At 43.9% G+C, this 17361-nt stretch overlaps 1 protein-coding gene across 1 annotated transcript in view; it reads left to right on the top strand.

The window, feature by feature from the left end:
- The first annotated feature begins 3277 nt into the window (after positions 1 to 3277).
- Positions 3278 to 17361, top strand: part of LOC112253561 (visual pigment-like receptor peropsin) — a 38108-nt gene continuing 24024 nt past the window's right edge. Inside the window, exons 1-2 of the mRNA XM_042305727.1 lie at positions 3278 to 3816; positions 7506 to 7711. Of these exons, the coding sequence (XP_042161661.1) occupies positions 3675 to 3816; positions 7506 to 7711 (348 nt within the window). The 5' untranslated portion in view covers positions 3278 to 3674. The remainder of the gene's footprint in view (positions 3817 to 7505; positions 7712 to 17361) is intronic.

A 17361-nucleotide genomic window follows, 5' to 3' on the forward strand; every position in this document is an offset into this window, starting at 1 on the left:
AATTCCAAAGAAAAGGTATCAAATGAAATTGAAGTTTACAGATTTGTGTGTATTTTATTTGACAGGCACATTGTCCATTGAGGGAAGAAGGAGAGAAGAAAGAGACAAGGAGACAAGAAGGAGAGAAGGAGACAAGAAGGAGACAAGAAGGAGAAAAGAATGAGTGAAGGAGAGAAGAAGAAGACAAGGAGACAAGGAGAGAAGTAGGAGACAAGAAGGAGAGAAGGAGACAAGGAGACAAGAAAGAGTGAAGGAGAGAAGGAGACAAGAAGGAGACAAGAAGGAGACAGGAAGGAAAGAAGGAGACAAGAAGAAGACAAGAAAGAGTGAAGTAGACAAGAAAGAGTGGAGTAGACAAGAAGGAGAGAAGGAGAGAACAAAAAGACAGAGTGAAAGAAAGAAGGAGACAAGAAGGAGACAAGAAGGAGAGACGGAGGAGACAATGAGACAAGAAGAGAAGAAGGAGAGAAGAAGAGAAGAAGGAGAGAAGAAGAGAAGAAGGAGAGAAGAAGGAGAGAAGGAGACAAGAAGGAGACAAGAAGGAGACAAGAAAGAGTGAAGGAGAGAAGAAGGAGTGAAGAACGAGACAAGAAAGAGTGAAGGATTCAAGAAGGAGAGAAGAAGGAGAGAAGAAGAGAAGGAGGAGAGAAGGAGGAGAGACGAAGGAGAGAAGAAGGAGACAAGAAAGAGTGAAGGAGAGAAGAAGGAGTGAAGACGGAGACAAGAAGGAGACAAGAAAGAGTGAAGGAGACAAGAAAGAGTGAAGGAGAGAAGAAGGAGACAAGGAGACAAGGAGACAAGAATAAGAGAAGGAGGAGAGAAGGAGACAAGAAGGAGACAAGAAAGAGTGAAGGAGAGAAGAAGGAGACATGAAGGAGAGAAGGAGGAGAGAAGAAGGAGACGGGAAGGAGAGAAGGAGGCATCAAGAAGGAGACAAGAAAGAGTGAAAGAGAGAAGAAGGAAACAAGATGGAAACAAGAAGGAGACAAGAAAGAGTGAAGGAATGAAGAAGTAGAGAAGAAAGAGACATTAAGGAGACAAGAAGGAGACTAGAAGAAGACAAGAAGGAGACAAGAAAAAGTGAAGGAGAGAAGGAGACAAGAAGGAGAGAAGAAGTAGAGAAGGAGACAAGAAGGAGACTAGAAGAAGACAAGAAGGAGACGAAAGAAAAAGGGAAGGAGAGAAGAAGGAGACAGGAAGTAGACAAGAAGAAGACAAGAAAGAATGAAGGAGAGAAGGAGACAAGAAGTAGACAAGAAGGAGACAAGAAAGAATGAAGAAGACAAGGAGACAAGGAGAGAAGAAGGAATGTGAATCAAAGTTTGATTCCAAACACTTATGGAGAAATTCAAAATGTCTCTTTCCCCAAACAGTCTTTTATATGAGGCCTACTTCTACCACTTTATTGTTTTTTCTGTTATAAATCAACATAACTAATGAAGGGTGTCGTGCCCTGCGTCTGTTTGTAGAAGACTTTATCCTGGAAAACATGACGCTTCCCTGAAGCCTCTGGAACAAAGAAAGGAATTCAATCTCGAATTCCAAAGAAAAGGTATCAAATGAAATTGAAGCTAACAGATTTGTGTGTATTTTATTTGACAGGCACATTGTCCATTGAGGGAAGAAGGAGAGAAGGAGAGAAGAAGGAGAGAAGGAGACAAGAAGGAGAAAAGAAATGAGTGAAGGAGAGAAGGAGACAAGAAGGAGACAGGAAGGAGAGAAGGAGACAAGAAGAAGACAAGAAAGAGTGAAGTAGACAAGAAGGAGAGAAGGAGAGAACAAAAAGACAAAGAGTGAAAGAAAGAAGGAGACAAGAAGGAGACAAGAAGGAGAGACGGAGGAGACAATGAGACAAGAAGGAGACAAGAAAGAGTGGAGAGAAGAAGGAGACAAGAAGAGAAGAAGTAGAGAAGAAAGAGTGAAGAAGAGAAGAAGGAGAGAAGAAGAATTAGAAGAGAAGAAGGAGACAAGAAGGAGACAAGGAAGAGTGAAGGAGAGAACAAGGAGAGAACAAGGAGAGAAATGTTTAAGAAGGAGAGAATAAGGAGACAAGAAGAAAAGAAGAAGAGAAGAAAGAGTGAAGGAGAGAAGAAGGAGAGAAGGAGAGCAGGAGAGAAGAAATGTTTAGGAGAAAGAAGAGAGAATAAGGAGACAAGAAAGAAAGGAGAGAAGAAGGAGAGAAGAGAGCAGGAGAGAAGAAAGAGTGAAGGAGAGAAGAAGGAGAGAAGGAGAGCAGGAGAGAAGAAAGAGTGAAGGAGAGAAGAAGGAGAGAAGAAAGAGTGAAGGAGAGAAAAAGGAGAGAAGAATGAGTGAAGACGGAGACAAGAAGGAGACAAGAAAGAGTGAAGGAGAGAAGAAGGAGAGAAGGAGACAAGGAGACAAGAATAAGAGGAGGAGAGAAGGAGACAAGAAGGAGACAAGAAAGAGTGAAGGAGGTGTGGTACCGCAGTGTGAATCTACCGCAGTGTGAATCTACCGCAGTGTGAATCTACCACAGTGTGAATCTACCTCAGTGTGAATCTACCTCAGTGTGAATCTACCTCAGTGTGAATCTACCTCAGTGTGAATCTACCTCAGTGTGAATCTACCTCAGTGTGAATCTACCTCAGTGTGAATCTACCACAGTGTGAATCTACCACAGTGTGAATCTACCTCAGTGTGAATCTACCACTGTGTGAATCTACCTCAGTGTGAATCTACCTCAGTGTGAATCTACCTCAGTGTGAATCTACCTCAGTGTGAATCTACCTCAGTGTGAATCTACCACAGTGTGAATCTACCACAGTGTGGATCTACCACAGTGTGAATCTACCGCAGTGTGAATCTACCTCAGTGTGAATCTACCACTGTGTGAATCTACCACTGTGTGAATCTACCTCAGTGTGAATCTACCTCAGTGTGAATCTACCTCAGTGTGAATCTACCTCAGTGTGAATCTACCTCAGTGTGAATCTACCACTGTGTGAATCTACCGCTGTTCGGATTGAATACCGGCCAAAGTTGTCTCAGGTGAATCTCTGGTGAAAGACCAGACAGCCCAGGCTGATGTGCACCTGTTGATTGAGGAGTGTCAATGATCACTTGTCATAGTGTTAGGTTAAACCTACACCTAATATTATGCTTACCTAGAATACCTAATTAATTACAGTTGATAATTGCTTAAAGAAAACAGACCTGTTTTATATCTCTACAGTGGGACACGTAGACCTTGGTCTACATAGTAGCCTAATGAATTGGTTATTGGCTTGTTGGAATTATAAATTGTTATTTCGGCTGGGGAAGATTTTGTAGGCTGCTTAAAGAAATAATTTTAAGCTAAAATAAATTAAACAAATTACATTCATACTAGTGAAGTGGCTTACTTGAGTTTTTCCTGTATTGGGTGGGATTCCACTCCAAAATCTCCATCTGTTTTGTCCTTAAGACAAAAATTGGATTACCAGGCATGGCTACTCGTTATCAATTGGTCTGTAATGAGTTGTACTGTAGGCTAACTTTAGGGCATTGGTGTTTATTTCTAAGCTGGCTTTACGAGGAAGCAGGGGTCAGGAGTTTCCGTTTGGCACACGATGCAGTATCTCAGTGAATGAAGACTTGAGAGAAGGGAAGAGAAGCTCCTCGGAACTGACAGGGATTCAGGCCTTGGAATTTGGAACATTGGGAACGTTGAGAAGATGGAACAGCTAGCACCACTGAGACATCCAATGAAGATAGCTAACATTCCGTGGAGGAATAACAACCTGAGTCAGCTATACAAGGAGCCTCCTCTGTCGGAACAGGGAGAGACTGTCATCGGAGTTTACCTGTTGCTGATAGGTAGGTGGGTGTTGTATGTAGTTAGCGGACTATGCTTTAGCTTTGAGTTAACTCTGTAATGAAAAGGGCTATGCAAATGAAATGTATTATTATAATTGTGTGGTTGAATGCTATTGAGATAGAAGTATGTATGTACTGTAGGTTTCAGATAAAACACATTTTAAATATCCTAATGTAAACCATGATGTTTCCATATAGAAATATATATTTTCAAGATGTTTTTTCAGATCTTATTTTGGATGCAAACGCAGGGACTATTGTTAAGTATTGTGAAGTTTATTTAAATGTAGTCCTATGCCAATGAGATGCAGGAAATAGTGAATGAAGTGCTCCATTTTGATAGCTCAAGGACAAGAACAGTCATCTGGCTAATGGCTGATATAACCAAGTAGCTATCATCTTGAGTCCACCGGCCACTCATCTGGCTAATGGCTGATATAACCAAGTAGCTATCATCTTGAGTCCACCGGCCACTCATCTGGCTAATGGCTGATATAACCAAGTAGCTATCATCTTGAGTCCACCGGCCACTCATCTGGCTAATGGCTGATATAACCAAGTAGCTATCATCTTGAGTCCACCGGCCACTCATCTGGCTAATGGCTGATATAACCAAGTAGCTGTTGTACAAGTAGCCATCATACCACAGCCCAATCTTCTGAGCTACCGGTATGCCTAATGTGAACCAGGCTACTGAGTCAAGGAGTATGTCTGATACAGAGTGTTCAGAAAGTATTCAGACCTTTTTTTGACTTTTTCCACATTTTGTCGACATTACTGCCTTATTCTAAAATATATTTATTTTTTATCCTCATCAGACTACACACAACACACTATAATGACAAAGTAAAAACAGTTGTTTAATTTGTTTTTGCAAATGTATACAAAATATGTAAATATGATATTTTTATTTATACACAGTGCCTTGCAAAAGTATTCATCCCCTCTGCGTTTTTTGTATTTATTTTGCATTACAACTTGTAGTTTATTTATTTGAATTTCATGTAATGGACATGCACAAAATAGTCCAAATTGGTGAAATGAAATAACTTGTTTCAAAAAAATCTAAAAAATTGAATACGGATAATGTGGTGTGTGTATATGTAGTCACCCCCTTTTCATTGCAGCCCCTAAATAAGACCTGGTGCAACCAATTACCTTCACATAATTAGTTAGATTGCACACAGGTGGACTTTATTTAAGTGTCACATAATTAGATTGCACACAGGTGGACTTTATTTAACTAAGTGTCACATGATCTCAGTATATATACACCTGTTCTGAAAGGCCCCAGAGTCTGCAACACCACTAAGCAAGGGGCACCACCAAGCAAGCGGCACAATGAATACCAAGGAGCTCTCAAAAACGGTCAGGGACTAAGCTGTGGAGACGTACAGATCAGAGTTGGGTTATAAAAAAAATATCCCAAACTTTGAACATCCCACGGAGCACCATTAAATCCATTATTAAATATGGAAAGAATATGGCACCACAACAAACCTGCCAAGAGAGGGCTGCCCACCAAAACTCACAGACCAGGCAAGGAGGGCATTAAATCAGAGAGGCAACAAAGAGACCAAAGATAACCCTGAAGGAGCTGCAAAGCTCCACAGCGGAGATTGGAGTATCTGTCCGTAGGACCACTTTAAGCCGTACACTCCACAGAGCTGGGCTTTACCGAAGAGTGGCCAGAGAAAAATAAGTAAACATGTTTGGTGTTCACCAAAAGGCATGTGGGAGACTCCCCAAATATATGGAATTAGGTACTCTAGTCAGATGAGACTAAAATTGAGCTTTTTGGTCATTATGTCTGGCACAAACCCAACACCTCCCATCACCCCAAGAACCCCATCCCCAAGTGAAGCATGGTGGTGGCAACATCATGCTGTGTGGATATATTTAATTGGCAGGGAAACTGATCAGATGGATGGATGGTGCTAAATACAGGGAAATTCTTGAGGGAAACCTGTTTCAGTCTTCCAGAGATTTGAGACTGGGACAGAGGTTCACTTTCCAGCAGGACAGTGACCCTAAGCATACTGTTCAAGCAACACTTGAGCGGTTTAAGGGGAAACATTTAAATGCCCAGACCTCAATCCAATTGAGAATCTGTGGAATTACTTAATAAAGATTGCTGCACACCAGCGAAACCCATTGAACTTGAAGGAGCAGGAGCAGTTTTGCCTTGAAGAATGGGCAAAAATCCAAGTGTCTAGATGTGCCAAGCTGAAAGAGATATATCCCAAGAGACTTATGCATTTTAAGTTTGTTCACAGAGTGTATTTAACACCAAGGAATTGTTTTATGATGAAATTGGCCCCAAGTCCCAACAATTCACTGTATCCCCTAAATCAGGTAGGCACATTCCTTCACATGATGTGGGAGTGCCCCTGCAGTTAAATGCTTCTGGGACAAAGTTACAAAATTCATTTTAAAGAGCATGTTATTTAACGATGATAGCTCCTTGAATATCTCAATGTCAGAGATGGTTACAGCTGGCAGGCAGCGCCACAGAAAAAAACATGTTGACTCTCAATTTAACCAGTAGATACAGTAACTAACTGAAGTTATAACATTATAATTATTGACATGAGAGAATGAATGGTGCTAGTCAAGGAACAATTGAACAATTGAGGTCTGGAAAAATATTATTGTCTCTGTAAAGGATTATCTCAGTTAAAGCCCAACACATACAGATAAACAATCTATAAAAAACAGACAGTGGGCTGGGCTGGGCTGGAGGGAGACATGTTGGATGGTTGGGGCTGGATGGAGACATGTTGGATGGGTGGGGTTAGGGGATGGGTGGGTTGGGCTGGGCTGGGCTGGAGGGAGACATGTTGGATGGGTGGGGTTAGGGCAAGTTGGGGCTGGATGGAGACATGTTGGATGGATGGGGTTAGGGGAGGTTGGGGCTGGATGGAGACATGCTGGATGGAGACATGTTGGATGGGTGGGGTTAGGGGATGGGTGGGTTGGGCTGGGCTGGAGGGAGACATGTTGGATGGGTGGGGTTAGGGCAAGTTGGGGCTGGATGGAGACATGTTGGATGGATGGGGTTAGGGAGGTTGGGGCTGGATGGAGACATGCTGGATGGAGACATGTTGGATGGGTGGGGTTAGGGGATGGGTGGGTTGGGCTGGGCTGGGCTGGAGGGAGACATGTTGGATGGGTGGGGTTAGGGCAAGTTGGGGCTGGATGGAGACATGTTGGATGGGTGGGGTTAGTAGATGGGTGGGGTTAGTGGAGGTTGGGTTGGGCTGGGCTGGAGGGAGACATGTTGGATGGGTGGGGTTAGGGGAGGTTGGGGCTTTGGTCCTTTGTAGCCCTCTCTCCACCTCTCTAGGGGACGTGGAACCCCACGGCTGTGTGACTCATGATCGGGTATGAGTGGAATGCTTTGGACTGTTGACCATTGATCCTGTAACACCTTAAATGCCATGCCGGGAGGAGCAAGACCTCTTAATCTGTAAATAGAGACTTAAAATAACAGGTGTTATTAGAAGCCATGCTGAGAAAAAAATATTTTTGAAGTTGCTACTGAGATAATTATTCAAATTAGTTTTATGTGCACCAGATCTTTTCCCCTGAAAACAATTATCAGATATTGCTTAAGTAGGCCTATATCTGAATTTCTATCCTGTCGGTGAAATGTTTCAGTGAATTTGTGTGTCTCATCTCTTCTCCAGGTTGGCTGTCGTTGTTTGGCAACATTCTCGTGATATTGGTGCTGTACAGACAGAGGGCCTCCCTGCTTCCTACAGACTTCCTCACGTTGAACCTGGCTATCTCGGACGCTAGCATCTCCATGTTCGGGTACTCCAGAGGGATTTTGGACATCTTTAACCTCTTCAGAGATGACGGCTTTTGGATCACCTGGTTCTGGACCTGCCAGGTTAAGAGATAAAGATTGGTTAATTGATTGGATAGTTGGTTGGTTGTTGCTATCCGGGATCTTTGGGACGTCATAAACGTACGGAAGAGTATTAGGGCCAAGTGAAGAGAAACATCAAACTGCTCGTGGTTGGTGGCACTTGCATTATTATTGTTGTTTGCATGATAGTACTTTTTTTTTAAAGTGACAATATTTCCAGAATAAAGTGGCAATAATTAGAAAATAAAGTTGAAATTAAATTGTGTAAAAAAGGGGCAATATTTCTAGAATGAACCCGAAATGTAATTTCGAGAATAAAGTCAAAATATTGAGAATAAAGTCTCAGTTATATTTTAAGATTTAAGTAAGAGATTTGGTTAAGCATGTCTTCTTGGTTTCCTGTTGCTGTGAAACGCCTCAGTTAGATGACCTGGTGAAAACTATACTTTAGAATTGGCTTTAGGTAAGAAGGAAATCCTTTCTCTTTTTTATCATTTATTTTATCTTTATTTTACCTTTTATTTAACTAATCAAGTCAGTTAAGAACAAATTCTTATTTTCAATGACGGCCTATGAACAGTGGGTTAACTGCCTGTTCAGGGTCAGAACAATGACGGCCAACCAGGGAACAGTGGGTTAACTGCCTGTTCAGGGGCAGAACAATGACGGCCAACCAGGGAACAGTGGGTTAACTGCCTGTTCAGGGGCAGAACAATGACGGCCAACCAGGGAACAGTGGGTTAACTGCCTGTTCAGGGGCAGAACAATGACGGCCAACCAGGGAACAGTGGGTTAACTGCCTGTTCAGGGGCAGAACAATGACGGCCAACCAGGGAACAGTGGGTTAACTGCCTGTTCAGGGGCAGAACAATGACGGCCAACCAGGGAACAGTGGGTTAACTGCCTGTTCAGGGTCAGAACAATGACGGCCAACCAGGGAACAGTGGGTTAACTGCCTGTTCAGGGGCAGAACAATGACGGCCAACCAGGGAACAGTGGGTTAACTGCCTGTTCAGGGGCAGAACAATGACGGCCAACCAGGGAACAGTGGGTTAACTGCCTGTTCAGGGGCAGAACAATGACGGCCAACCAGGGAACAGTGGGTTAACTGCCTGTTCAGGGGCAGAACAATGACGGCCAACCAGGGAACAGTGGGTTAAGAACTGCCTTAACTGTGTTCAGGGGCAGAACAATGACGGCCAACCAGGGAACAGTGGGTTAACTGCCTGTTCAGGGGCAGAACAATGACGGCCAACCAGGGAACAGTGGGTTAACTGCCTGTTCAGGGGCAGAACAATGACGGCCAACCAGGGAACAGTGGGTTAACTGCCTGTTCAGGGGCAGAACAATGACGGCCAACCAGGGAACAGTGGGTTAACTGCCTGTTCAGGGGCAGAACAATGACGGCCAACCAGGGAACAGTGGGTTAACTGCCTGTTCAGGGGCAGAACAATGACGGCCAACCAGGGAACAGTGGGTTAACTGCCTGTTCAGGGGCAGAACAATGACGGCCAACCAGGGAACAGTGGGTTAACTGCCTGTTCAGGGGCAGAACAATGACGGCCAACCAGGGAACAGTGGGTTAACTGCCTGTTCAGGGGCAGAACAATGACGGCCAACCAGGGAACAGTGGGTTAACTGCCTGTGTGTGAACAATGACGGCCAACCAGGGAATGGGTTAGGTGTGTCTGTGTGAACAATGCAGGTGTGTGTGTGTGTGTGTGTGTGTGTGTGTGTGTGTGTGTGTATGCAGGTGTGTCTGTGTGTATGCAGGTGTGTGTGTGTGTGTGTGTGTGTATGCAGGTGTGTGTGTGTGTGCAGGTGTGTGTGTGTGTGTATGGGGGTTGCAAAAAGTGGGGGCAAAATAATCAAATGGCCATCAAAACTAATGATCTGACACACACACACACACACACACACACACACACACACACACACACACAGAGTTTCCCCCTGGCAATTTCAGACTGTAGGAATAAACTCTTCTAAAGACCATGGTGCATTCTTGCCACTGTCACTGAATGCTGCGTAGCCTAGGCAACAACCTTTCAGAAAGGTAACTATTAACGACTGTATCCGTGGTGATTTACTAACAGTAGTATTTGCCCCTTATTAAGGCAGCTATCCTTCTAACGACTATAGGCTTGTTGGCTACGACAGCACACCCAATAAAACTAATTATTTTGGGATCCTTGAGACCGGGGGCTATGCGTGTGCATGTCCCATGTCAAATTCACTACAACGCCTCTATTTTACAGCCCATTATAAACCCGTAGCAGCTCACTAGATTGAGTACCCTAACTTGTAGGCTAATGGTACGTTTTAGTGGGCAAGTGAAAGTCAATTATAGGGCTATTCAACAGCTGAGGGCGCAGGGGTATTACACAAGTGTCTGTAGGAGAAGAAGAAACTCACTGCATCTCCAGTGCTAGAGGCGTCACTACAGACCCTGGTTCGATTCCAGGCTGTATCACAGAGGTCTAAGCCACTGCATCTAGAGGCGTCACTACAGTCCCTGGTTCGATTCCAGGCTGTATCACAGCGGTCTAAGCCACTGCATCTAGTGGCGTCACTACAGACCCTGGTTCGATTCCAGGCTGTATCACAACCGACCGTGATTGGGAGTCCCATAGGGCGGCGCACAATTGGCCCAGCGTCGTCCGGGTTTGGCCGGGGGTAGTCCGTCATTGTAAATAAGAATTTGTTCTTACCTGACTTGCCTAGTTAAATACAAAGTGTGTAAACAAAGCTAATCTGAGGCACTGTTTGAATATATGCTAATTTAGGCTACCACTGGTCCCCCTTACAGAGGCCGTTAGGTTATAATAATGGAACCTACAATTACTGTCTTAGAGGGGGCTTTAACCAAAGCCCAGGCCCCCCTGCTCAGTGGCAAGGTCCATGGGGGGGGGGCAACCCGACAGGACCCGCAATCCTTTTCCACGCTATCCGTGACCTACAGTCACAGGATAATAAGCATAGGCCTATAAGTTTACTTCATTGGAAGTTTAGCGTTTACTAAACACCATGCCGTTACGCACAACTTTGTAAGTTTACATTTCGTTTCGACCTATAGGCTGCTGGCTTAGCTGTTACTCTCACTTACTATGACCTATAGGCTGCTGGCTTAGCTGTTACTCTCACTTACTAGGACCTATAGGCTGCTGGCTTAGCTGTTACTCTCATTTACTATGACCTATAGGCTGCTGGCTTAGCTGTTACTCTCTCATTTACCATGACCTATAGGCTGCTGGCTTAGCTGTTACTCTCTCATTTACCATGACCTATAGGCTGCTGGCTTAGCTGTTACTCTCTCATTTACTATGACCTATAGGCTGCTGGCTTATCTGTTACTCTCATTTACTATGACCTATAGGCTGCTGGCTTAGCTGTTACTCTCATTTACTATGACCTATAGGCTGCTGGCTTAGCTGTTACTCTCATTTACTATGACCTATAGGCTGCTGGCTTAGCTGTTACTCTCTCATTTACCATGACCTATAGGCTGCTGGCTTAGCTGTTACTCTCTCATTTACTATGACCTATAGGCTGCTGGCTTAGCTGTTACTCTCACTTACTATGACCTATAGGCTGCTGGCTTAGCTGTTACTCTCACTTACTATGACCTATAGGCTGCTGGCTTAGCTGTTACTCTCATTTACTATGACCTATAGGCTGCTGGCTTAGCTGTTACTCTCTCATTTACCATGACCTATAGGCTGCTGGCTTAGCTGTTACTCTCTCATTTACCATGACCTATAGGCTGCTGGCTTAGCTGTTACTCTCTCATTTACTATGACCTATAGGCTGCTGGCTTATCTGTTACTCTCATTTACTATGACCTATAGGCTGCTGGCTTAGCTGTTACTCTCATTTACTATGACCTATAGGCTGCTGGCTTAGCTGTTACTCTCATTTACTATGACCTATAGGCTGCTGGCTTAGCTGTTACTCTCATTTACTATGACCTATAGGCTGCTGGCTTAGCTGTTACTCTCTCATTTACCATGACCTATAGGCTGCTGGCTTAGCTGTTACTCTCTCATTTACTATGACCTATAGGCTGCTGGCTTAGCTGTTACTCTCTCATTTACCATGACCTATATGCTGCTGGCTTAGCTGTCACTCTCTCATTTACCATGACCTATAGGCTGCTGGCTTAGCTGTTACTCTCTCATTTACTATGACCTATAGGCTGCTGGCTTAGCTGTTACTCTCTCATTTACTATGACCTATAGGCTGCTAGCTTAGCTGTTACTCTCTCATTTACTATGACCTATAGGCTGCTGACTTAGCTGTTACTCTCATTCACTATGACCTATAGGCTGCTGGCTTAGCTGTTACTCTCTCATTTACCATGACCTATAGGCTGCTGGCTTAGCTGTTACTCTCATTTACTATGACCTATAGGCTGCTAGCTTAGCTGTTACTCTCTCATTTACTATGACCTATAGGCTGCTGGCTTAGCTGTTACTCTCTCATTTACTATGACCTATAGGCTGCTGGCTTAGCTGTTACTCTCATTCACTATGACCTATAGGCTGCTGGCTTAGCTGTTACTCTCTCATTTACTATGACCTATAGGCTGCTGGCTTAGCTGTTACTCTCTCAGTTTACCATGACCTATAGGCTGCTGGCTTAGCTGTTACTCTCATTTACTATGACCTATAGGCTGCTGGCTTAGCTGTTACTCTCTCATTTACCATGACCTATAGGCTGCTGGCTTAGCTGTTACTCTCTCATTTACTATGACCTATAGGCTGCTGGCTTAGCTGTTACTCTCTCATTTACCATGACCTATAGGCTGCTGGCTTAGCTGTTACTCTCTCATTTACCATGACCTATAGGCTGCTGGCTTAGCTGTTACTCTCATTTACTATGACCTATAGGCTGCTAGCTTAGCTGTTACTCTCTCATTTACTATGACCTATAGGCTGCTGGCTTAGCTGTTACTCTCATTCACTATGACCTATAGGCTGCTGGCTTAGCTGTTACTCTCTCATTTACTATGACCTATAGGCTGCTGGCTTAGCTGTTACTCTCTCATTTACCATGACCTATAGGCTGCTGGCTTAGCTGTTACTCTCTCATTTACTATGACCTATAGGCTGCTGGCTTATCTGTTACTCTCATTTACTATGACCTATAGGCTGCTGGCTTAGCTGTTACTCTCATTTACTATGACCTATAGGCTGCTGGCTTAGCTGTTACTCTCATTTACTATGACCTATAGGCTGCTGGCTTAGCTGTTACTCTCTCATTTACCATGACCTATAGGCTGCTGGCTTTAGCTGTTACTGCTGGCTTAGCTGTTACTCATTTACTATGACCTATAGGCTGCTGGCTTAGCTGTTACTCTCTCATTTACTATGACCTATAGGCTGCTGGCTTAGCTGTTACTCTCTCATTTACTATGACCTATAGGCTGCTAGCTTAGCTGTTACTCTCTCATTTACTATGACCTATAGGCTGCTGACTTAGCTGTTACTCTCATTCACTATGACCTATAGGCTGCTGGCTTAGCTGTTACTCTCTCATTTACCATGACCTATAGGCTGCTGGCTTAGCTGTTACTCTCATTTACTATGACCTATAGGCTGCTAGCTTAGCTGTTACTCTCTCATTTACTATGACCTATAGGCTGCTGGCTTAGCTGTTACTCTCTCATTTACTATGACCTATAGGCTGCTGGCTTAGCTGTTACTCTCATTCACTATGACCTATAGGCTGCTGGCTTAGCTGTTACTCTCTCATTTACTATGACCTATAGGCTGCTGGCTTAGCTGTTACTCTCTCAGTTTACCATGACCTATAGGCTGCTGGCTTAGCTGTTACTCTCATTTACTATGACCTATAGGCTGCTGGCTTAGCTGTTACTCTCTCATTTACTATGACCTATAGGCTGCTGGCTTAGCTGTTACTCTCTCATTTACCATGACCTATAGGCTGCTGGCTTAGCTGTTACTCTCTCATTTACTATGACCTATAGGCTGCTGGCTTAGCTGTTACTCTCTCATTTACTATGACCTATAGGCTGCTGGCTTAGCTGTTACTCTCATTTACTATGACCTATAGGCTGCTGGCTTAGCTGTTACTCTCTCATTTACCATGACCTATAGGCTGCTGGCTTAGCTGTTACTCTCTCATTTACTATGACCTATAGGCTGCTGGCTTAGCTGTTACTCTCTCATTTACTATGACCTATAGGCTGCTGGCTTATCTGTTACTCTCATTTACTATGACCTATAGGCTGCTGGCTTAGCTGTTACTCTCATTTACTATGACCTATAGGCTGCTGGCTTAGCTGTTACTCTCATTTACTATGACCTATAGGCTGCTGGCTTAGCTGTTACTCTCTCATTTACCATGACCTATAGGCTGCTGGCTTAGCTGTTACTCTCTCATTTACTATGACCTATAGGCTGCTGGCTTAGCTGTTACTCTCATTTACTATGACCTATATGCTGCTGGCTTAGCTGTTACTCTCTCATTTACCATGACCTATAGGCTGCTGGCTTAGCTGTTACTCTCTCATTTACTATGACCTATAGGCTGCTGGCTTAGCTGTTACTCTCTCATTTACTATGACCTATAGGCTGCTATTTACTATGCTTAGCTGTTACTCTCTCATTTACTATGACCTATAGGCTGCTGGCTTAGCTGTTACTCTCATTCACTATGACCTATAGGCTGCTGGCTTAGCTGTTACTCTCATTTACTATGACCTATAGGCTGCTGGCTTAGCTGTTACTCTCATTTACTATGACCTATAGGCTGCTGGCTTAGCTGTTACTCTCTCATTTACTATGACCTATAGGCTGCTGGCTTAGCTGTTACTCTCTCATTTACCATGACCTATAGGCTGCTGGCTTAGCTGTTACTCTCATTTACTATGACCTATAGGCTGCTGGCTTAGCTGTTACTCTCTCATTTACCATGACCTATAGGCTGCTGGCTTAGCTGTTACTCTCTCATTTACTATGACCTATAGGCTGCTGGCTTAGCTGTTACTCTCTCATTTACCATGACCTATAGGCTGCTGGCTTAGCTGTTACTCTCTCATTTACTATGACCTATAGGCTGCTGGCTTAGCTGTTACTCTCATTTACTATGACCTATAGGCTGCTGGCTGCTGGACCTATAGGCTGCTGGCTTAGCTGTTACTCTCATTTACTATGACCTATAGGCTGCTGGCTTAGCTGTTACTCTCTCATTTACTATGACCTATAGGCTGCTGGCTTAGCTGTTACTCTCTCATTTACCATGACCTATAGGCTGCTGGCTTAGCTGTTACTCTCTCATTTACTATGACCTATAGGCTGCTGGCTTAGCTGTTACTCTCATTTACTATGACCTATAGGCTGCTGGCTTAGCTGTTACTTTTTACTATGACCTATAGGCTGCTGGCTTAGCTGTTACTCTCATTTACTATGACCTATAGGCTGCTGGCTTAGCTGTTACTCTCATTTACATGACCTATAGGCTGCTGGCTTAGCTGTTACTCTCTCATTTACTATGACCTATAGGCTGCTGGCTTAGCTGTTACTCTCTCATTTACTATGACCTATAGGCTGCTGGCTTAGCTGTTACTCTCTCATTTACTATGACCTATAGGCTGCTGGCTTAGCTGTTACTCTCTCATTTACCATGACCTATAGGCTGCTGGCTTAGCTGTTACTCTCTCATTTACTATGACCTATAGGCTGCTAGCTTAGCTGTTACTCTCTCATTTACTATGACCTATAGGCTGCTGACTTAGCTGTTACTCTCATTCACTATGACCTATAGGCTGCTGGCTTAGCTGTTACTCTCTCATTTACCATGACCTATAGGCTGCTGGCTTAGCTGTTACTCTCATTTACTATGACCTATAGGCTGCTGGCTTAGCTGTTACTCTCTCATTTACTATGACCTATAGGCTGCTGGCTTAGCTGTTACTCTCTCATTTACTATGACCTATAGGCTGCTGGCTTAGCTGTTACTCTCATTCACTATGACCTATAGGCTGCTGGCTTAGCTGTTACTCTCTCATTTACTATGACCTATAGGCTGCTGGCTTAGCTGTTACTCTCTCATTTACCATGACCTATAGGCTGCTGGCTTAGCTGTTACTCTCATTTACTATGACCTATAGGCTGCTGGCTTAGCTGTTACTCTCTCATTTACCATGACCTATAGGCTGCTGGCTTAGCTGTTACTCTCTCATTTACTATGACCTATAGGCTGCTGGCTTAGCTGTTACTCTCATTTACTATGACCTATAGGCTGCTGGCTTAGCTGTTACTCTCTCATTTACTATGACCTATAGGCTGCTGGCTTAGCTGTTACTCTCATTTACTATGACCTATAGGCTGCTGGCTTAGCTGCTACTCTCTCATTTACTATGACCTATAGGCTGCTGGCTTAGCTGTTACTCTCTCATTTACCATGACCTATAGGCTGCTGGCTTAGCTGTTACTCTCTCATTTACTATGACCTATAGGCTGCTGGCTTAGCTGTTACTCTCATTTACTATGACCTATAGGCTGCTGGCTTAGCTGTTACTCTCATTTACTATGACCTATAGGCTGCTGGCTTAGCTGTTACTCTCATTTACTATGACCTATAGGCTGCTGGCTTAGCTGTTACTCTCTCATTTACTATGACCTATAGGCTGCTGGCTTAGCTGTTACTCTCTCATTTACTATGACCTATAGGCTGCTGGCTTAGCTGTTACTCTCTCATTTACTATGACCTATAGGCTGCTGGCTTAGCTGTTACTCTCTCATTTACTATGACCTATAGGCTGCTGGCTTAGCTGTTACTCTCATTTACTATGACCTATAGGCTGCTGGCTTAGCTGTTACTCTCTCATTTACTATGACCTATAGGCTGCTGGCTTAGCTGTTACTCTCTCATTTACTATGACCTATAGGCTGCTGGCTTAGCTGTTACTCTCTCATTTACTATGACCTATAGGCTGCTGGCTTAGCTGTTACTCTCATTTACTATGACCTATAGGCTGCTGGCTTAGCTGTTACTCTCATTTACTATGACCTATAGGCTGCTGGCTTAGCTGTTACTCTCTCATTTACTATGACCTATAGGCTGCTGGCTTAGCTGTTACTCTCTCATTTACTATGACCTATAGGCTGCTGGCTTAGCTGTTACTCTCATTTACTATGACCTATAGGCTGCTGGCTTAGCTGTTACTCTCATTTACTATGACCTATAGGCTGCTGGCTTAGCTGTTACTCTCATTTACTATGACCTATAGGCTGCTGGCTTAGCTGTTACTCTCTCATTTACTATGACCTATAGGCTGCTGGCTTAGCTGTTACTCTCTCATTTACTATGACCTATAGGCTGCTGGCTTAGCTGTTACTCTCTCATTTACTATGACCTATAGGCTGCTGGCTTAGCTGTTACTCTCTCACTTACTATGACCTATAGACCTATAGGCTGCTGGCTTAGCTGTTACTCTCATTTACTATGACCTATAGGCTGCTGGCTTAGCTGTTACTCTCTCATTTACTATGACCTATAGGCTGCTGGCTTAGCTGTTACTCTCTCATTTACCATGACCTATAGGCTGCTGGCTTAGCTGTTACTCTCATTTACTATGACCTATAGGCTGCTGGCTTAGCTGTTACTCTCTCATTTACTATGACCTATAGGCTGCTGCTTAGCTT

This window comes from Oncorhynchus tshawytscha, linkage group LG24 (genome assembly GCF_018296145.1).
Source record: "Oncorhynchus tshawytscha isolate Ot180627B linkage group LG24, Otsh_v2.0, whole genome shotgun sequence".
In the NCBI taxonomy this organism is placed as follows: domain Eukaryota; kingdom Metazoa; phylum Chordata; class Actinopteri; order Salmoniformes; family Salmonidae; genus Oncorhynchus; species Oncorhynchus tshawytscha.